We start from the raw sequence: 23,633 nt of genomic DNA, 5'->3' as shown, positions 1-23,633 counted from the left end.
ATTTTGCCTTATCAATTTTACACTTTATTGTACTTAACAGCATAACTGTCTACAGGAATTATTTACAAGGTCTACCGGGTATGTTGCAAAATCTTGGAAGATGAGAGACAGAGGAAAGGAAAAAAAAACCCCAAACCATTCCATCACCATTATAGAAACAGATGTTGCATAACCGTGTATAGTGGTAACAAGCATGTCGCAAAACAAGCCTCATTCGTTCAACAAGTCCATAAAATCTGACATCTTTAGCAACATTCTTATCACACAATTCCAGGACCAGTCATAGCAACAATCTGACCAATAACAATCCTTTCTGGCATCCAGAAACAGTCTGCATCGTTAAGTTTCACAATGCCATACTGTTGAACAACTGTCTGGCAGCCAAAAATAATCATACTCCAAGTGTATTAATTGTGCAAGCAGTAATACACAAGCTAAACATGTCTCCATGTGGAAACCCTCCAGTTAAACATGTACTCTCAATAATCACTCTGCATTAGCATAGACAATGCTCACTGTGTACATCTTTGTACAAGGCATGTTGATGGGAATGAGGATAATACATGGTGACAATATGGGTAATACATGGTGATGGCTATGAGGGTATATATATGGTGATAATGTACAAAAGAGGATAAAAATTAATAGATGGTGACTACAATAAGGGAAATACATAGTCATGACAATGAGGATAATATATGGTGATGACAAAGGACACTGCACGGTGATGACAACGAAGATAACACATGGTGATGACATGGACAACAATACATGATGATGACATGGAGGACAATACATAGTGATGACATGGAGGACAATACATGGTGATGACAAGGACAATATATGGTGATGACAATGACAATACATGGTGATGACATGGAGGACAATACATGATGATGACATGGAGGACAATACATGATGATGACATGGAGGACAATACATTGTGATGACAAGGACAATACATGGTGACGACAATACATGATGATAAGGACTATACATTGTGATGACATGGAGGACAATACATTGTGATACATGGTGATGACAATGACAATACATGATAATGACATGGAGGACAATACATGATGATGACATGGAGGACAATACATGGTGATGACATGGAGGACAATACATGATGATGACATGGAGGACAATACATTGTGATACATGGTAATGACAAGGACAATACACTGTGATGACATGGAGGACAATACATGATGACATGGAGGACAATAAATGGTGATGACATGAGGACAATACATGATGACATGGAGGATAATACATGATGATGACAATAATACATGGTGACGACAATGACAATGCATGATGAGGACATGGACGAAAATACATGACATGGAGGACAATACATGGTGATGACATGGAGGATAATACATGGTGATGATATGGAGGACAATACATGATGACGACATATAGGATAATATATACATGGTGATGACATGGAGGACAATACATGATGATGACATATAGGATAATATATACATGGTGATGACATGGAGGATAATATATACATGGTGATGACATGGAGGATAATACATGGTGATGACAGAGGATAATATATACATGTTGATGATAATGTTAGTAATATACAGTGATGACAAGGAGAATAATACATACATTGTGATGAGAATGAGTGTAACACACTGTGATGACAATGACAATACATGGTGATATAAGGATAATGCATGGTTATGATAATAATGCATGGCCATGACAATGAGGATAATACATGGTGATGATAATGAGGATGTCAACAAATCCTGTTACAGAGAAAGGTCTAAGATTTGTCCATATATACTCAGTTCTTTGTGGTTGTGCACAGTAATTTTCCCATTTCATCAGTATGCTATTTGCTTTGACTTCACAACTGTAAGCCTCCTGCTGTGTGCACCAGTCTGGCTGGAATCAGGGATGTTGAACAGAATATATATATATCATTATGTATATCTCAATTTTATAATACACTAAGTAGAAAAAGCATACTTTGAGACAATGGTGTGTTCTAGAATAATGTTTCAAACAACATTTTTCAAACAATGATTTCCCAAAAGTGAGTCATGTTTTACAACTGTCAGTTTTTATAAGCTTTCTCCATTTGTAATTTTTATACCCAGTAGTCATCATTCATTTTTAATCATTAGACATTGTTTCCAGCCCTGGCTCTGGGGTTACCTGGATTTTTGGACAGGAATAAAGAAATTAACCTGAACATAAATGTTTATCAAAAACATTTAGAGAAAACATATTACTATGATTTTGACAATGGACATAAAAAACAAAAAAATGCCAGTGGCAACTCATACACTTTAGGTACAAAATAATACAACTAGCCTAACCATCAAAATGTTTCACAGAAGTTTTCAATCCTGAAAATCATTTTTCTATTGTTTTGAAGTTTTTAGCAGTAAAACATAACTCAAGCTGTTCTTTTTAACCATGCAGAAAATATACATTTTTAATGCCTGTGTGCCGCAGTATGCTCACCCACATACATACACAAATAAACTCACTTCAAATATCATCCAATAAAACTGATGAGCTGGAATTTCAAATCAATTTGTCCATTTCAAATATTATCCCATGAACTGTATGACAGTCGTGTTCGACTATGTCCATCAGAACAGCAGAGGAGGTAACTACTGTCCTGAATATCTGGGCTAGAATTTGATTATAGTGGAGAGTGTCTTGCCCAAGTTACATCCCCACTCTCTCGGCCAAGAGGGTTTTAGGACAGTCGGCGCTGGGGATGGTTCCCATAGGCCAACTTGCCCCTAAGGCTGCAGCACTAAGAGCCAGTGCAATTTTGCTTCCTAGTTTGAGAGTCATAGTCCTTCACAAAAGACTATGCTGTAAATGATTTCCCATTGCAATTCAGAAACCACTGATAATACAGCTCTCATTTTGCTGTTGGCCCAACTGTAAAATTATGTCAATCTGTGATATAAGCTGAGTGTTGGGCAATTATCCCATGAAGCTGGTGAGCTGGAACTTCAAATCAATTTGTCCACGTCATCTGTGGGTATTGTGAAGGGGGTCTTTCCTTATTCTGCTCTAATTTCCTCCATACAGCCAGTCCCTAGCTTTTTTGATGACAGCTGTTACTTTGCTGCATGCAAAGCTTTGAGCAAAGTCAGTCAGAGAACACCAACTTGTAGGCATCGATGAACTGGCCAGCAGTTCAGCTTGAATGAAAGATTGAAATGCTTGATCAGTTCAACCACCGTTTCCTGTATTGTCATTTTTTCCCATTACAATAATGCAATTACCTGCACTGGAACAGGCTGGGTGTTTACTTGCCTGGATGTGTTAAGATGGCAGTCACCAAGTCTGCCATGATCAACACAGAAGTGCAAACTGTTTTTTCTCACTTGTCTTTAGTTTACCTGTGCCTGCTACAGAAAGTTTTTGTGACCTGAACTGAAGAACTGATTTACCACTGGCCTAGTCTCTTTCCTCACTCTCATGAACTTGCTCCAACTTTGTTTTGTTCAGCATTTTGGCACTGTTGAAAACACCTATGCAGAGAAACTTAAAGGTTATTTAAAACCCAGCTATGCTGGAATCCTAAAAATGTTACTAATGGAGGCAACGCTGCAAACAGAAAAATCATAATATCTATTGGATCAAAATCAGCATTAGAAAAAAAAAGAAAAAAGAAAGCATTTCAATAGGTTGTTTTTAAATTAAAAAAAACACCATCTTCCGCAGAAACTACAGGCAAATTGTAATGACAGGGAGGTCTGAAAATACAGCACTGTCAGAAAGCCCCATTATCATTAGTCCATGAAACGAAAAATTGTCAAGGCCAGAAAGAAAAGAAAAAACAGATGGCAGAAATTAAAGAAACAAGACAGAAGGAAAATACCAGAACCAAATGAGTGATAGTACAGAGGAATTTTCTAGCTCAGAATTTCAAAGCGGGGATATTGTTGATAACAAAATGAGAAATTGAAAGAGGGTGGGCAGAAAAGAGGAATAATGGTGCATCATTTTTAGCAGGCAGTGATACTATTCAAGACACCATATGAAGGATGGGATACTTCAAACAGGTCTGAGTTTCCTGAATGTATGTTACAGTGAACAGTAGTAAATCCAAGATCTGTTGACAGTGTAGCACGCAAATGAGGGTGAAGGTAACATGGGAGTGGGCCTTGACTTTGGCATACATGTATTGTATTCTTAACCAATTCATTTAAACAATTATTTACCAATTCATTTAAACAGTGTATTTATCCATGAAATGAGTTCTACATGACCCAACATGAAGAGATGAGGATGAGCTACCATTTGTTTACAATGAAAACTGCCAGTACCACAGACTAAAAGAAACACGTGAAGTCCATGAAGTGCTGGCACATTTCAAATCACCATGTTCACTTGGTGTGGTCATACACTACAAGTAGAACCAAGAAACCTGCCACAGGTACAATGCTCAATGTGCACATATTTAACTTAAAATCTATGTACATTAACAAATCCATATTATTTTTTGCAATAATCTGTTTGATGTTAAGCTACACAGTTATATGCATGTTAAATGAACAGAAAGCACTGAAAATCTAACATGCCAGGACTTTTTCATTATCAAAATGTTGTCAACACAAACCTAACTGCCTCTGAACAGATAACAATACCATAAAGTTCGGTTTATAAGCCGCAACTTTTTCTCCCAGCTTCAACCTCTGCGGCTTATACAATGATGCGGCTTATTTGAGAATTTTAACAATCCAGCGAGTGTCACGTTCTTGTCTATTCTTAGCTGCCCTTCAACTCACCAAAATCATGATTTTTGTCCATGAATTTTTGGATGAGCTTCAGATTAGTGTGCTAACTGTTCATGTTTTAAAAATCAAATCCACACACATTAAAGCCTTCAGATCAGCATTCAGTTCTACTCTGCTCAAGCGCACACCCTCATCATGCCGAAAACGCGACATGATGCCTATGATGCAGCCTTCAAACTGAAGACAACAGTGCAAGCGACGAACCAGCAGCGACCTCTACCTTGCGTTCATGTTCAAGTGAAAGTGAGACTGAAGTCAGTGACAAGATTGCGGAGGAAGCTGTGCTGGTTCTCTTCAACTCAGACACTGAAGACGAAGGTTTCAGTGGATTCAGTGAGCAGGACAACATTGAATAAATGTGACTATCCCTAAATTATGGATCTTATTTTCGTTGTGTTTATTATTTTTTTTGGTGGCACTAGCAGTATTTTCACTTGCTTTTCTTTGTGTTGTTTCCGCTTGTTTATTTCATAACCTACAGCATTGACAGCTCTTCTATAGTATCGGTATGTGTTCTGGTACCGGTAATAAGTGTGTGTGTATAAGTTAATTTTTTTTCAAATTTTAGTGGGTGCGGCTTATATACCAGTGCGTTCAATAGACCAAACTTTATGGTATATCCTTATGTCTAATTTGTCATAATAAATCCAAGTATGAACTATAAAAACAGAAGAAAAGGAAACTCATGTTATCTTTTTACGTGAAACTGCACTTGACAGGAAAGAAAACAGAGCAGAAGAATGGCAGTGAAACATGCCTGACTACCCCCCCTACACATAACAGGAAAAAGATCATCTTCATAATCACCAAAACAAGTAATATGTGTATACATATGAATTTTTTTGTTTTTAAGTATAAATACAACTTTTTATAAAAAATTTTAAAAGAGAGAAAAAAAAGATTACCATATATTGTATTATCTTGCAACTAGAAAAAGAAAAAAAATAGAGGCCACTAGTGTCATTCATTCTGTAACTGAGTCCCCATCAACACTGTGATTCCAATGGAATCATCAGAATCAGCACAGCAGTATCATGTTTGTTATTTGGGGTTATGAAAATCTGTTCCAAGGCAATCATGAAATAGTCTGAATGTGTGCATTCATAACTGGGAGGGACTAACAGGAGCAATGGATTAATACCAAATGATTGATGGAGTGCAGACATAACTGAACATGGGATTAAAGATCACATTACATGCATCATCTTTCTGCTCCAAAGATGGCTTAAAATGGCACAACAAAAGTAAAGGTATTCAAAATCCAACAGCACATAAAGGTATTCAAAATCCAACAGCACAAACTCAAAAACCTATTTCCAGATCCATCCATTATCAAATGGTTTTGTGTTGGTTTAAACAATGTGCGGTTACAACACCAGTGCATGTCACTATCAAAAATAACATTTAAAGATGGACAGTACAAAGTCATCATGGTCACCCAAACAGTGGGTTAATTTTACAAGCAACATTGTAAGACGAGTGATGCAAAATTCACACAGCTATTAAAAAATCACATTGCAAACATGCAGTCAATCAAATAACACAATTATGTGTCCACAACATACCAGTCCCTGTAACCATTATGCCTTGATGTAAACAGGCGGAAAAGTACATTGCAGCATCCCTAAGTCTTATGACTGATGATAATCACCAGTAACTAAATGCTTATCATTATTTCATCACTATGTCCTGCTGTGCAAAACATTGCAAAGGATAGAACCCCCTGAGAAATGACAGACATGCACAAAAACATTGAAGGTTCAGCCTTGCGTGATTATTTTATACACAATGCATATTTTTCTATGCTGCACAAAATGAAAAATATTATAATTGCAGTGTTACTGTTCCCATTTTTATCTTTAATGGCAACAGTGAGCACAATTCAAAAAAAAAGTTTACCTATTGACTATACATCATAAACACTTTTGAACTGCCAACTCAACTTTGAGATCTTTGTCTTTCAAGTTAACCAATGCTAGCAAAATGAGAGCACCTTCCCCTACTTTATTCACTGTTGCTAATGGAAAGAGTTCAGCCTAGCAGCTGTATACCTATGTAAACACTGAATCAATATTTCACATTTTCAGAATGCCAGAGGTAGCCATCACACCAACAAAAAAGAAAATATCATTTTATCAAAACTAACGATTTTATAATCAGTGAAAATGTTACTACTCGGTGATGAAAGCAAAAGGAGGAGTTTGTATTATACTCCATGTTTGGTGTTACATATACTTACCATGTCAAACTGATGCAAACTAGGCCTATTGGTTTGCTCTGCTTGGCCAAATTTCGCGCGGCTAACAGTGAAAAGACGGGCCCACCCGCTCTCAGCCAATCAAACGCCTCTAAAAACTATAAGCGCTTAATCATTCCTTTGGCCAAGGCTCTCCACGCCATCTTGTCAGGTTTACGCTCTGTCTCGTCTTAACTAAAAATACAAGAACAGTGTTGCTAAAAAATACTTCAGGCACACTTAATATACGTCAGAACATCAGTGACTTTTTTTAATTTTAAATATGTTTAATCGAAATCAAGTAGTGTTCATGATGAAATAAAGCTTGGTCAAAAGATGAGCAGTTCTCACAATTGAATGAACCAGGAGGAGGAAGGTTGCAGAATGGTTAAAAAATTTATCTTCTGACAGTTTGTGAGGTCTGGGTTTGAATCCCAATCTTGTCCTTTCTCCTTGACTGAAAATTAAACGGAGTCATTCAGATATGACGATAAACTGAGGTTGTGTGTGCAACATGCATTTTGCACTCTAAAACAGACTCCATGGCAACACAAGTGCTGTCGTCCAGCAAAATTATGTAGAAGAAATTTACTATAAGTACACAAATGCATACATCAGCATGCATATGGCCAGACAAGCACACTGGGTTTTGCTGCTGGTCAGCCATCTATTTGCCTGGTAGGTGTGATATAGCATGTATGGATTTGTCCGAATGCAGTGATGCCTAATTGAGAAACAAAAAAATGAAACTGAACGAGCCAGTACTGTACTGTTTACACACCATTTTAGGATCTGGGATTTAAATAAATTGTATTTTAAAGTAACCATTTCTGGATTGGAGATCTCTTGAAAAAAAAAAAAAAATAAAAATGCAGGCTTATATAGCGCCGTACTCCCATCTCAAATGGGGCTCACCGCACTTTACAATAAGATATACAAATTTAAGACTAAGTGTTACAAAAATAGTGTTATAAAAATATGTATAAAATAAAACAAAGAAATAAAAAAAATTTAAAAATAAAGAATAAAAATGCAATAAAATAAATATCTCACATCACACTGGCTAAAATCTACATACTTCAAAGAAAGTGACATATATACATACACACACATACATGTGTATACATACGCACACATGTACACACACACACATATAAAAGAAAAGAACTTACATAATGATTGTATATCAGAGTCACTGACGGAAGGGGAGACAAGAAAAGGGTACAAAGAAGTGGTCAGAAGAAAGGGACTGGATGAAGGAAGATGAAGGGGTGGTAGCAAGAAGGGAATTTTTTTTAAACTGTGTATGGACATGGTCTGCATTTTTCTATTTTCAAATTCATACTGGTTAACACACACAGTAACAGTGTTTGCTTGTTGTTTTGTTTTGTTTCAAGTAAAAACTGAACCCAAAAACAAAAAACAAAAACATGTAAGTATCTGATTACCACTATCTTTTTAAAAACAAGTGAATTAACATCAAAATATCTAAACTTTCACTTTGGAAACACCTGCAGGCACTCTGCATGTTGCACAGACACTCTTCAACACCTGCAGGCACTCTGCATGTTGCACAGACACTCTTCAACACCTGCAGGCACTCTGCATGTTGCACAGACACTCTTCAACACCTGCAGGCACTCTGCATGTTGCACAGACACTCTTCAACACCTGCAGGCACTCTGCATGTTGCACAGATACTCTTCAACAACTGCAGGCACTCTGCATGTTGCACAGATATTCCCGTTTTTACACTGCCCTTCCTAACAGGTTTCCGTATCAAAGGTGTAATACAAATAATCTTTATTTCATCATGCTGCCTTAAACTGAATTCATGTCCATGCACAAGTACACACCACGAACAAGTCAACTGATCTTATAACATTCATAGCAGGTAAAACTGGAAGTCCCTAACTAAAAGCAACAATTAGTGATACAAAATGAATAGGAGTGACCAACCAAAGCATGAAACTATGTAAATAACCACTTCTACTAACATGCAGATCAGTAAAACAATAACATTAATATGATACAGACCTCCTTCACCTCCACCCACCACTCCATTGTCTCATCCATACACATGCGAAAGAAAAATGAATATATCGTCTCCACTAAAAGAAAAGGTTACATGTATCACCAACAATTATAAACAGAAGTATTCCTGTAATCTGTACAGTTAAAAAAAACAAGACAAAAAGGGAAAGGAGGTTTATTTCAATCCCATTAACTTTTGATAGATGGAGTGATGCAAACAGTATGTGACTAGCAAAACAAGACAAATGCAGTATCCGTCTACTATGTAAGCACTCACACATGCACGCATGCACACACACAAACACACAACTTGCCCACAGGTCAGCTCACTTTTAAAACACTGTTTCATGAGCAATTCTACACCATTTCTATAATCTGAACAAAATAGTAGGTCTTATAATGAAAAGCTTTACAACTGCTTCACTGACAGCTATATAATTAAGGTGTTTTGTATCATCTACAAAAACAGCTCAAGATGCTTTTTAGATATCTTTTTTTTTTTTTTTTTTTTTTTTTTGCTAACAATAAACTGTGTAACATATAAAAAATAAATAAAAATAAAAACACCACGAACCAAATACATGTTGCTGAATACATTAGTTAAGGTACTTTACTTTTTCTTGTGTATTTAAGGGTCAGGAGATGCATTTTGATCTTATGACCCTACTTCACTCACAAGTTGTAAAAAAAGAAAATGGACATGCACATACTAACAAACAACTATCAGCTCCTCATCACATATGTGAACATACCAGTCACACACTGACACTCACACAGACACAAAAACAAGTACATATGCCACTGATATACTTAGTGTGATAGGTCACAAGTACACACATGGTGTGGTTACTGATACTCTTATTGTCTTGTAAAGTTGTTTTTCATTCAATTTTAATGTAGAGTTGTTATTCTGACTATCAGCAATGAATACTTAGCACTTGTAAATGAAATCAATTATATTGTGCAAAACAATAATAATGTACATTTATAAAGCGCCCTTTCTCTCTTAGAGCTCCTGACACTTTACATGAAGGAAAAGTTACAAATTACATGAATCATTCATGACAACTATTTCTCAAAAGCCCTATTCCCTCCCCCTCTCCCGTTTGTCATGCATCCAAAGTGAGCTGAAAAGGATGGTGTCTGGGAAGACGGAAACTGACAGTGCTTATAGACAGGTTTTAAAAAGACTAATTTTTAGTGGAGCAAAAGGCAGAGATACACTCAGATGCACTGATATGAAGAGGAATGTTCAAGGTATGAGAAGCAGCAAAGAGGAAAGAACGTTCATCACAGGTTCTTGGACTGACATGAGGAAGTTTCAAAGCTGGTCATTCATTTGACAATAACCCACCCATCTACAAATCACTTGTTCTTGTTGCTTATAGTCCAGCCAACTGCACAGGGCCATATCAGGACTGTCAAACCATACCAACGCTCAACCATGTCAACACAAAATTGTCACATCTGCAATAAAACACGAAGACAAACCCACGAAACACAGTTCATGACACAGTATCCCAACCATTTAGCTCCTTAGGGCAAATAAGACTAGGCCATGCTGAGGAAGCCAGCCATTCTGCTTTTATCTATCATCCCCAGATTACAAGAAATCACCAAAAAAGGAAAAAAACAATACTTCAAAGCCAAACAAAAAAGTACATGAAAAAGGCCATGCAAATAACACTGCAGATTGGGCAGCAAGTGCCCAACCCCGTGTTTACAATCTCAATACCTCATGGAAAAGAGAAAAGGTGTCTAGGCTTGCTTGAAAAAAGAAAGGGGAATGGACTGGGAAGGCAGAAAAAGAAGGCAACAGTGAAGGAATTAAAGTGGCAGAGACAAAGTGAGTGATAGAAAAGAGGAAATTTCTAGCACAGAATTTCCAGGTGGGGATGCTATTTATACTGAAAGACCCCTGGAATCCCCACAGGGGACCACAAATCACTGATGATTTTCATCTCTATGCATATAAAAATAAAACAGGGGTGCAAATGGTGAGGACAAAATCAGGAAAATGATTTTGCCCTGCACTTTTTTTTTTTATCGTCAATAAAATTACTGCACACACACAAATGAATGTGTAAACTTTATCAATCTATCCTCTTTTTTTTTTTTTCAACCCAGTGTAGGAAAACCTGTTTTAGTCGAAGTGAAAACCTGTGTAAGCCAGTCCTGTTCACCTGAATCAGCATTTCACTGTTAAATATCCAAACAATTTGTACATTTGTACCTGTCAAACTTTCAACATATTCCTGTCTTTTTCACTGAACAATGGAATGAAAGTAGCCATCAAATGCTGAATGCTTCCCACAGAGTCTGACATTAAGTTGGCAGACAGAGCTATCAAAGGAGTCATTTAATGAAATGTTGAACAAGTTTATTCTAATTCACTAACTCCTTTTCAATATTGGCACACAAAACAACAATACAGTGTAATTAGGTTTGTCAAGCCAGAATTTTCTTTCCATCAAAGTCAAGAAATGGTGTATTATCTGTTTTAGAAAGGCACCTTCACAAAACTTTCCTTGCAAAACATGATTTTACCTATCTACAACAATCCTAAAGCTACGGAATGGAAACGTTTCTGATCTGGAAGCAGGCAAAATAAAAGTTTTATGATCTGGAAATTTGGTTTCATGTCTGGAAGACTTGTACTTTATACGTCACATTTTTACACAAACATACTTATGTAACAAAAAGGTACACATTTAATCATGTGAGATAGATTACAAAAATGTGCGTGCGTGCGTGTGTGTTTCTAAAACCCATTCATTCAGCTGAATGCAAACTTCAAAGACTCATTACATCAAATTCCCAATGTGAAAAGGAAATGAAATCAAAATACACTGAATCCTCTCAAATAAAAGAACACATTAAACATTAAAAAGAAGTTGGTGTGTTTTGTCAATCTTAATAAAAACTAATTCAAAACTAAAGCATTTGATCACATTTAGAAAATAAGAATATTCTGACAATTTTATAACTATTACTCTTGTGACCTGAATTAAAACTGTTGAAACCTGAACCATTTCTCAATGCCTATGGACACTCATGGATATTTCAGCATTTCTGGACAATTCACAGACTAAAGATTTCAAGGTATGATTGGTAAATAAGATCTGAGCCATGCAAGGACAAACCACGGGAAAAGCACACCACAGTAAGACGTATAGTTTTCAATTTGTACGGTTTCTGTACCAAGCTAACAACAAATAATTTGCTATTGTGATTCTTCCCAACATCCATATATATCAATAAATTTATCATTGTATCAATAAGACTGATCACAGACTCAAAAAGAGTGTACTGGTGTTGATTTCTTCATTCCAATTGTGTTAAAGTGTACGCATCCTTCAACCAGCACCAATACAGAATGTAGATATACATAGCTGATTTGCACAACTTCCTTCAGGAAAGATGATTATTTCCCTTCCTACATCCCCCAAATATACCTGGGTTTTTTTTCCTCCTCCTTTGATAAAATAGAATAAGAAATAAATAAGAGGAAAAAAATACAATCAAGAAAAAAAATTTCAAATCACAATTAAAAAAAACAACAAACTTATCATTCCATCATCCTTGTTTTTCTCGGACTCTCTGACCACCATGTGCAACATGTCTCCTCTTCATGATCTTTGAAACAGACAAACATGAAACAGGGTTGATCACATTTCTTCTGCCGAAAGCATTTTGACATGAACTGGCATAATAAAAGCAACATCTTATAAAGTAATTTGTGACACTTGGTGTCTCTACTTCTGCAAAAATATTTACTTTAACTGTGTCACATGAACAATTACCATAACAATCGAGTGTAACCTGTAAATATATTTATTGCTGCATCCCCTCCCTTTGTTTTAAAATGCAGAGTACTTGGTTGATGTTGGTCCATGTGGTCTTGCTGCCTGTTGAAGTGTATGAAAAACAGACCTTTATGATCATGAAACTTACTGATGGACAGCCACTATTTTCAAACTGCCTGTCAGCTACAAGTCATTCATGTAATTCAAAGCAGTTGAGCCATCACTGATTAAACATCAACTCATACAACATTTTCTTCTAAAAATCTGTTTGTACTGAAATACTCATCTGCAACAGGCATCACACACAGAAAAGAAAAATAAACAAAGGTGATTGTATTTAATCCTATCTCACTCTTGAACCCATTAAAAAATTCTTCATATATTTCTTTCCAATTCATTCTAGTGACATACATAACTGCACACCAGGATAAGAATGACTCAGTACACTACCTGAAAAACCCGTTTTGCAACACAAGGTACCTTGCTGATGCAATGTGAACTGTTGTCCCAAAGTAAACCCACAGTCGACATACCAAACTGACCTCTATGTGTACATCATTATAATGCACCATTAATGCCCTCCCCCTTTCCAACCAAGTATCAATAAAACTGTTCCACTTTCACAATGCAAAAAAAAAGTACCAGAAAAGGGGTAAAGCCAGTTTCAATTCTTTACAGACCAAAGGTGGAACTGACCATGGTCTTTATGTTCCAAGGCAAAGACTGATAGGATTAGTACCCTGACAACCACTGATGATAACTAATTCTAGTATGATCAGGCACTATTTGAATATCATAAATGTGTGTGTGTGTTTGTGTATTTACAAGCCAACAACTTTCAGAACATGACTAACCCTACCTAAATCACAGGGAATATAATACTCCAACCGCTTTCCCTCTACAGTCATTGCTTAGTTCTCATATTTCAAACATCTGTCTCTATCCTCCCTTGTATTCAAGGTTCACACAGGTTCAAGGGACATTGTATGGCCTGCCTGCCTTCCTGACTGACAGCATCCTCTGAAGCCACATGTGAGGAGATAACAGGAAACACACCACAACAGACAAATGACAAGTCACACACACACAGCAGGAAACACACCACAACAGACAAATGACAAGTCACACACACACAGCAGGAAACACACCACAACAGACAAATGACAAGTCACACACACACAGCAGGAAACACACCACAACAGACAAATGACAAGTCACACACACACAGCATTTCTGCTTTTTGAAAACTTACAGCTAAAATGACAAGAAATATATTGTACACTGTCTGAAATGGCCAATACTTTTCGCATAATTCAACAGGGCAATTTTTCATTTAGAATTAGATAAATCTGAAGTGGAACAGTATAATTGCAAGTGTTCACAGAATTTGAGATAGCAATCTCATTATCAATTTGAAGAATTTTTGGGGGAAAGCAAATAAGTATATAGTAATATACAACATTAACTATTAAGCATAATCAGCACCATAATACACAATAATTTGGAGCACACAGAAAGGCAGTTCACAATACCACCAGGTATCTTACAGCATTCATAACAAGTGGACACAGGTGGCTGTGGAGATGTGCACACCTATAGCTTGGCCAGTTCCGACAGGGACCCAAACTACCTGCCTGTCCCCTGACAGTGCAAATTGCTTCACATTGTGTGTCACACCACATCATCTCCCCTGACTGACAGTGCAAATAGCTTCACAGTGTGTCACACCACATCATCTCCCCTGACTGACAGTGCAAATAGCTTCACACTGTGTGTCACACCACATCATCTCCCCTGACTGACAGTGCAAATAGCTTCACATTGTGCGTCACACCACATCATCTCCCCTGACTGACAGTGCAAATAGCTTCACATTGTGTGTCACACCACATCCTCAACTAAATTACATATATAACAATTCCACTGTAAAAAATCATATCAGACAAAAGTAATGTTTAACAAGATCTAATTTTATAGTTTCAGTTTACTCTCAGTTTCTCAAGGAGGCGCTCAGACAAGTCCATATATACACCACATCTGCAAGGCAGATGCCTGACCAGCAGCTGAACCCAACGTGCTTGGTCAGGCCTTGAGCACATGCATATATATTTGTGTGTACCTTTCAGAGTTTATTTCTTCTACAGAATTTTGCCAGAGGACAACACTCACGATGCCATGGGTTCTTTTTCTGAGTGCCAAGTGCATGCTGCACACGGGACCTCAGTTCATCGTCTCATCCAAATGACCAGATGCTCAGTTCGATTTTCCAGTCAAACTTGGGAGAAAGGGTGAGAGTGGGATTCGAACCCAGACTGTCATGGACTCTGATTTGGCAGATGAGTGTCTTAACCACTCTGCCACTTTCTTTCTTTTTGCAGCAATATAATCATATGTATAACACTAACAGGTAATAACTGTCAAATGTATTTTGTATAAATCAAGGCAAGTTGCCAAATTTGATTCATCAAGAAGGAAGTTGGCAGAACAGTTCACATCTTTTCTGACAAAACAGTGTCCTAGGGTTCAAATCCTGTCTAACCCTTTCTCCCAAGTCTGACTAGAAAATCAAACGAAGAATACAGTCATTTGGATGAGACGATAAACCAAAGTCCCACGTTCAACATGTACTTGGCAGACTGAAAAAGAACCCATGGCAACACATGTTGTCCTCTGGCAAAACTCTGTAGAAGAAATCCATTCTCTCAGGTTCACACAGACACAAAATTTACATATATACATGCATGCAATCGAAGATTAAGCACATTGGGATATGCTGCTGGTCAGGCATCTGCCTGGCAGATGTATGTAGTGTATACAAATTTATCCAAATGTAAAGTGTAAAAATATACACTGATTTTTAATCCACACCTGGATCTGTTGTTCTGTAAACAACATCAATGGCCTGTACATCGATCAAAATGCAGCCTTGAAGAGCCAGCCAGCATTTTGACTCTGTTCATGCAATCTCTTTGTAACAATAATAAAAGGGCATTTGGTATGCCCAAACTAATGATAAAAAAAAAAAAAAGCAATGACTCGTGCATACTAAAAACACACAAATACACCTGCACACACAGATCATCCTGTTCCAACTCGACCTCATAAACGCACACCCACTCCACACAAAATGCAGACATACACAAGCACACGCACATCCTGATCGTTCAAACCATATGAACATGTGTACATTTTAAAATAGTAAAAATAGAAGTAAAAAAAATTTAACTTGATTAAAACATAAAAGTGAAAACAAGGAGTTATTTACTGATTTGAATGGCTGGAAATAAATGAGTTTTCAAAGAGGTTTTGAAAGAAGGGCAAGAAACAGCATGACGGACAGGAAACGGGAGTGAGTTCCATGAGGGAGAAGCATGGAAAAAGAAAGTGCATTTTCTATATGATCTGGTTCTGTAGGAGGGAATTTTTAAGAGACAGTCATCACCTGATGACCAGAGCTGGCGAGATGGAGAGTAGTAACACCGAAGCTCTTTAACTCTTTCATAATTCTATCAACTACTTAAACTGATTTTTCTTTTGTAATATTTTCCCGAATAATTTTTATATTCAATTTAGAATGTTGTATTTACAGAAAATACTCAACTTCCATTAATCACTGACAACAGTATATTTGGCAGAACTGTGCATACAGTCAGAACTCAGATACAGTCACCTCTGCCCAGCAGACCCATGTTGCTTCCCAATGCTAGGAATGCACGGCAGTCATGGAAGGGGATTCAGGCATGGGCGACCCACACAACATAGGATTTCCCATTCCAGAATCCACCATCCCCTCTTCCTCCATCATTTCCAAACTGAGCGCTGTGGGCATGGCATCAGTGGTTGTCATGGTGACTGTTGTCACCCGGGGCCCTGTGGTGGTAGCAGTACCAGAAAAGGGAGAGAACTCCACCTGGGCTTTGCTGACAGACTCCAAAGACGTGGTCATTTCACTATCCTGTCCACCATCCAACAGATCTTCAGAATCCACTGCGATAGTCAACCTGGATCCACAGTCTTCTAAAGCAGCATCCTCTTGATCTTCAACACAAGTCAACCCTGTTGTCACAATGCCTTGCTTCTGGTCATTTCCTTCACACGCTGACTCAAGTCCCTTCTTCCCACTTTGTGAAATAAACTCCGATTCTGACTTGTCTACAACCAGTGTGCTAAGATGCTGGCTGTAGAGCGGGTCAGTCTGGGCCACACACATGAGGCCTGATGTTTCTGACAGGAACACACCGGGCTGGTCCTCTTCCCTTGTCTCCCTTTCCACATCTTCCAACTCCTGGCTGGAACACTGACCACTGTCAGAAGACAGCATTTCTTTCAGCAGCCGACGTTTGGTTTGTATCTCACCCCCATTTTCCCTCACAGAGTTTTCAGAAATACCCCTTCCTTCAAGGGATGGACCATATGACAAACATACTGATCCTTGACTAATATCCATGCCTGAACCATCTGACCTAATTTCTGTTAAAGCCATACTGTCAGTAAAACCTTGGTTAAATGTTTTCACCACATCACCGGTAAAAGGGAGAGAGATATTTCTGTCCTGTTTTATGACAGTAGTGCTAATGGGATGCTGTGTCTCAACACAGCTGTTCACTTCAGTAGCCATGGCTGTCATTTTCTCTTTCAAACCAGCCTCATCACTCAGACTGTCAGTTTTCAATTTCGTGGCAGGTATTTTATTCTTCTCTTTCCAGCAGTTTTCATCCATACCTGCTGTTTCCAATATGGATGAATTTTTCATCACATCACGCTTTTCAACATCTGCTGAACATCCAGTTGTTGTCTGTGTTATGTCCACTGATCCAAGAAGTTTCTGCTCTGTGGTAAACGTTTTTCTTTCTTCAACACAGCACTCCTTTTCAGCAGTTAATTTTTTCTCAGATTTCAACATTTTGTCCACGGTAATTACAATGTCTTTCATCTGTCCTTGTTGCAAGCTTGATTCCTGGGGCAATTCCTTTTTGCTATCTGGCACACATTTTTCTTCAAGAAGTGTAAGATAAGACTTCACAGTATCGACAGATGCTGATGCATATGTGGTTAACGCTGATGTGGCAATGGCTAAAGATTCACAGGTTGATGTGGATGGCTGTGATTGGCTGCTTCTCACCGGCGAAATGGTTGCATCACGCACCATGGGAATGGATGCTTCGATGCCTGGAGGCTTGGCTTTGCTGCCTGAATCTGACAAAACAGAAAAAAACACACACTGAAACGACATTCCATCATCAGACAGCAATCACACAGACGCTATTCCATCATCAGACAGCAATCACACACTGAGACACCAGTCCATCATCAATCACACACTGAGACACCATTCCATCATCAGACATGAATCACACACTGAGACACCATTCCATCATCAGACATGAATCACACACTGAGACACCATTCCATCAGACAGCAATCACACACTGAGACACCATTCCATCATCAGACAGCAATCACACTGAGACGCCATTCCATCATCAGACATGAATCACACACTGAGACACCATTCCATCAGACAGCAATCACACACTGAGACACCATTCCATTATCAGACAGCAATCACACACTGAGACACCATTCCATCAGACAGCAATCACACACTGAGACACCATTCCATCATCAGACAGCAATCACACTGAGACGCCATTCCATCATCAGACAGCAATCACACTGAGACACCATTCCATCATCAGACAGCAATCACACACTGAGACACCATTCCATCATCAGACATGAATCACACGCTGAGACACCATTCCATCATCAGACAGCAATCACACACTGAGACGCCATTCCATCATCAGACATGAATCACACACTGAGACACCATTCCATCATCAGAAAGCAATCACACACTGAGACACCATTCCATCAGACAGCAATCACACACTGAGACACCATTCCATCATCAGACAGCAATCACACTGAGACGCCATTCCATCATCAGACAGCAATCACACTGAGACACCATTCCATCATCAGACAGCAATCACACACTGAGACACCATTCCATCATCAGACATGAATCACACGCTGAGACACCATTCCATCATCAGACAGCAATCACACACTGAGACGCCATTCCATCATCAGACATGAATCACACACTGAGACACCATTCCATCATCAGACAGCAATCACACACTGAGACGCCATTCCATCAGACAGCAATCACACACTGAGACACCATTCCATCATAGACAGCAATCACACACTGAGACACCATTCCATCATCAGACAGCAATCACACTGAGACACCATTCCATCAGACAGCAATCACACACTGAGACACCAGTCCATCATAGACAGCAATCACACACTGAGACACCATTCCATCATCAGACATGAATCACACGCTGAGACACCATTCCATCATCAGACAGCAATCACACACTGAGACGCCATTCCATCACCAGACATGAATCACACACTGAGACACCATTCCATTATCAGACAGCAATCACACTGAGACACCATTCCATCAGACAGCAATCACACACTGAGACACCATTCCATCATAGACAGCAATCACACACTGAGACACCATTCCATCATCAGACATGAATCACACACTGAGACACCATTCCATTATCAGACAGCAATCACATACTGAGACACCATTCCATTATCAGACAGCAATCACACACTGAGACGCCATTCTATCATCAGACAGCAATCACACACTGAGACACCATTCCATCATCAATGACACACTGAGACACCATTCCATCATCAGACAGCAATCACACACTGAGACACCATTCCATCATCAGACATGAATCACACAATGAGACGCCATTCCATCATCAGACATGAATCACACACTGAGACACCATTCCATCATCAGACAGCAATCACACACTGAGACGCCATTCCATCATCAGACAGCAATCACACTGAGACACCATTCCATCATCAGACATGAATCACACACTGAGACGCCATTCCATCATCAGACAGCAATCACACTGAGACACCATTCCATCATCAGACATGAATCACACACTGAGACACCATTCCATTATCAGACAGCAATCACACACTGAGACACCATTCCATCATCAGACATGAATCACACACTGAGACGCCATTCCATCATCAGACAGCAATCGCACACTGAGACACCATTCCATCATCAGACAGCAATCACACAATGAGACACCACTCCATCATCAGACAGCAATCACACACTGATACAGCATTCCATCATCAATCACACACTGAGACGCCATTCCATCATCAATCACACACTGAGACGCCATTCCATCATCAGACAGCAATCACACAATGAGACACCACTCCATCATCAGACAGCAATCACACACTGAGACGCCATTCCATCATCAATCACACACTGAGACGCCATTCCATCATCAGACAGCAATCACACACTGAGACACCATTCCATCATCAATCACACACTGAGACGCCATTCCATCATCAATCACACACTGAGATGCCATTCCATCATCAGACAGCAATCACACACTGAGACGCCATTCCATCATCAATCACACACTGAGACGCCATTCCATCATCAATCACACACTGAGACGCCATTCCATCATCAGACAGCAATCACACACTGAGACGCCATTCCATCATCAGACAGCAATCACACACTGAGACACCATTCCATTATCAGACATGAATCACACACTGAGACACCATTCCATCATCAGACAGCAATCGCACACTGAGACACCATTCCATCATCAGACAGCAATCACACACTGAGACACCATTCCATCATCAGACATGAATCACACACTGAGACACAATTCCATCATCAGACATCAATCACACTGAGACACCATTCCATTATCAGACATGAATCACACACTGAGACGCCATTCCATCATCAGACAGCAATCACACACTGAGACACCATTCCATCATCAGACAGCAATCACACACTGAGACACCATTCCATCAGACAGCAATCACACACTGAGACACCATTCCATCATCAGACAGCAATCAGAAAAGACAAGGACTATTTAATGCAACAGCTTCTGTTAAGTCCAGCCTCAGAACCTACCTCCCTGCAAAATAGCTGCCCCTCCCCTCCCTCTTTCTGGTCAACAAATGTTCTTTCTATTCACACTGCCCCTCCCCTCCCTCTTTCTGGTCTACAAATGTTCTTTCTATTTACAATGCCCCTCCCCTCCTCTCTCTGGTTTACAAATGTTCTTTTTACACTGCCCCTCCCCTCCTCTCTCTGGTCTACAAATGTTCCATTTACACTGCCCCTCCCCTCCTCTCTCTGGTCTACAAATGTTCCATTTACACTGCCCCTCCCCTCCTCTCTCTGGTCTACAAATGTTCTTCTATTTACACTGCCCCTCCCCTCCTCTCTCTGGTCTACAAATGTTATTTCTATTTACACTGCCCCTCCCCTCCTCTCTCTGGTTTACAAATGTTCTATTTACACTGCCCCTCCCCTCCTCTCTCTGGTCTACAAATGTTCCATTTACACTGCCCCTCCCCTCCTCTCTCTGGTCTACAAATGTTCTATTTACACTGCCCCTCCCCTCCTCTCTCTGGTCTACAAATGTTATTTCTATTTACACTGCCCCTCCCCTCCTCTCTCTGGTCTACAAATGTTCTTTCTATTTACACTGCCCCTCCCCTCCTCTCTCTGGTTTACAAATGTTCTATTTACACTGCCCCTCCCCTCCTCTTTCTGGTCTACAAATGTTCTTTCTATTTACACTGCCCCTCCCCTCCTCTCTCTGGTCTACAAATGTTCTTTCTATTGACACTGCCCCTCCCCTCCTCTCTCTGGTTTGCAAATGTTCTTTCTATTTACAAGTACTGTACATTTTGCCTTTCATCCCTCTGAATCAGCTTGGCATACGTGTGAATGACTGGTGTGAAAGCGCTTTGATTTGTCTCTTAGCAAGATTCAATGCAACATACTGTCATTAATATTATTATGATTATTATCTTTAATATACATTATGTTTAGGTTTGAAGACTACACGAGTGTTAGCTGTCGGACATAATAATTCTATACCCCTCTGTAACAGCTTGAGGAAGCCTGATGAGATTCCATTATCTTTAAAATGATATTCGCTTGTTTTCTGCATTTGAAATCAGTTATGCTTTTTGGTTTCTGGCTTTAATAGATACGTCTGCTAACTTCCAACAATTTGTTATGTTTATCAATTAGTTCAAACACACACACATGATTTACTGCTTAGTACGTAAAACGCAGTCGTGTCCCTTGTCTATTCCTACTGTCAACAAGGGAAACCAACGCATGTGAACTGTGAACATTAAGATCCTTGTGACAGAAGCCAGCCATTGGTACGGCACATCGACACTGGGTCACAGTGGTTAGTTATGATTTATTTACCTTTTGACTTAAATTTATGATTAAGGTGAATTGGAATTTGTACATATTGCGTTATGAATTGGAACGACTACAACAGTCAGAAAAATGCATACCACCAAACCCATGCGAGAATGCACTCTGTCTGTCTGTCTCTCTAAATAAAGTGATTCAGTGCACTGATGTGATAACAGTTAACATAGTTTCCCTTATTACGTTAGTGTGTGTTTTACGATTACTATGATATTCCAATGGTTAATTAAGAATGTGGCATTCCCTAATCCAAATCCAATATTCCCAATGAAGAAGATTTTTGTATTATTTTATTTCATGATACATAAAACCACATGCACAAAAGCTAATGCTTCTTACAAGACAGAACAGTGCGCTTAAGCTGAAATTCATCCATTCACATTTCTCTGAGATGATGAAATTAAACTGAATTGATTATTAAAAATGATTATTATTAGTGTTTACAACCAACTCGAGAAAGTTTATTGTCTGTCTTTGAGAGACAATGCAGGTCTGTCTTTTAAACATGTATGTGACTTTTATCAATATGGGTGATAATGAATATTAGATTTATTTATTATTTATCTGAACTTCTATTTTTTAAGCAAACTGTTACTATGTTTTAAAGCAGTTTCACAGAGAATAAACTTCTGTATGGAACCCAAACCTGGTGTCGGTGCCTCCCAGTGCTTGGATGTGCTTGTGCCGCTACACCCTCAACCATCAGGTGCTGACTAAGTCTTGCCAACTGAGATCATGTCACACTGAACACAGTGTTACTGTGCCCTGGTCTACTCAATATTCACACATTTATGCAAGTGGGGAAGAACAAATAGCATAGAACAGTTTTTTTTCTTTTTCTGCATTTGTATATTTTCAGTTGATAGAAAAGACGCACCTTTAGAGGCCACAAGTCGACTGATGGAGTGCTTCCGTGCCTTGCGCTTCTGACTGCCTGTCAGAGGTTCTGTGGAGACGGCATGTTGTGAAACAGATGATGATGACAGTGAGGTCAATCCTTGGGCAGGTTCAGGAGAGTTGCTCTCTTCTTTCACTGTTAACACATGACCTATAAGATAATCATCACTTAAATGATTTACATGATAATCATTACTTCATCATGAATTATATGATTATCAACATTCAATCAAGACTTTATGATACTTACCATTTCATCATGATTTATATGATTATAACCATCAATTCATGATTCATATTATAATCACCACTTAAATCATGATTTATATGTTGCACACTGTGTGCATATCTCCAGGCAAACTGCTTATTCAAAAGCGTCATCCATTCTTCTCCAACACAGCTGAGGACAAAATATACATTTTTACACTGATTATTAATAAGTGATTCAAACACATAAATTATGATAAAATGAAATATTGCACATG

General features: G+C 38.8%; 1 protein-coding gene across 2 annotated transcripts in view; it reads right to left on the bottom strand.

Moving 5' to 3' along the window:
- Nucleotides 1-1,163: 1,163 nt before the first annotated feature.
- The window catches only part of LOC143291692 (uncharacterized), a 72,243-nt gene continuing 49,773 nt past the window's right edge, over nt 1,164-23,633 (bottom strand). For both annotated transcript variants that reach the window (XM_076601714.1, XM_076601715.1), the window contains exons 8-9: nt 23,129-23,284; nt 1,164-18,071 (exon numbers count right to left, since the gene is read on the bottom strand). In XM_076601714.1, the coding sequence (XP_076457829.1) occupies nt 16,579-18,071; nt 23,129-23,284 (1,649 nt within the window). In that variant the 3' untranslated portion in view covers nt 1,164-16,578. The remainder of the gene's footprint in view (nt 18,072-23,128; nt 23,285-23,633) is intronic.

Source organism: Babylonia areolata, chromosome 17 (assembly GCF_041734735.1).
Source record: "Babylonia areolata isolate BAREFJ2019XMU chromosome 17, ASM4173473v1, whole genome shotgun sequence".
Classification (NCBI taxonomy): domain Eukaryota; kingdom Metazoa; phylum Mollusca; class Gastropoda; order Neogastropoda; family Buccinidae; genus Babylonia; species Babylonia areolata.
This window is presented reverse-complemented; position numbering and strand designations above follow the sequence as displayed.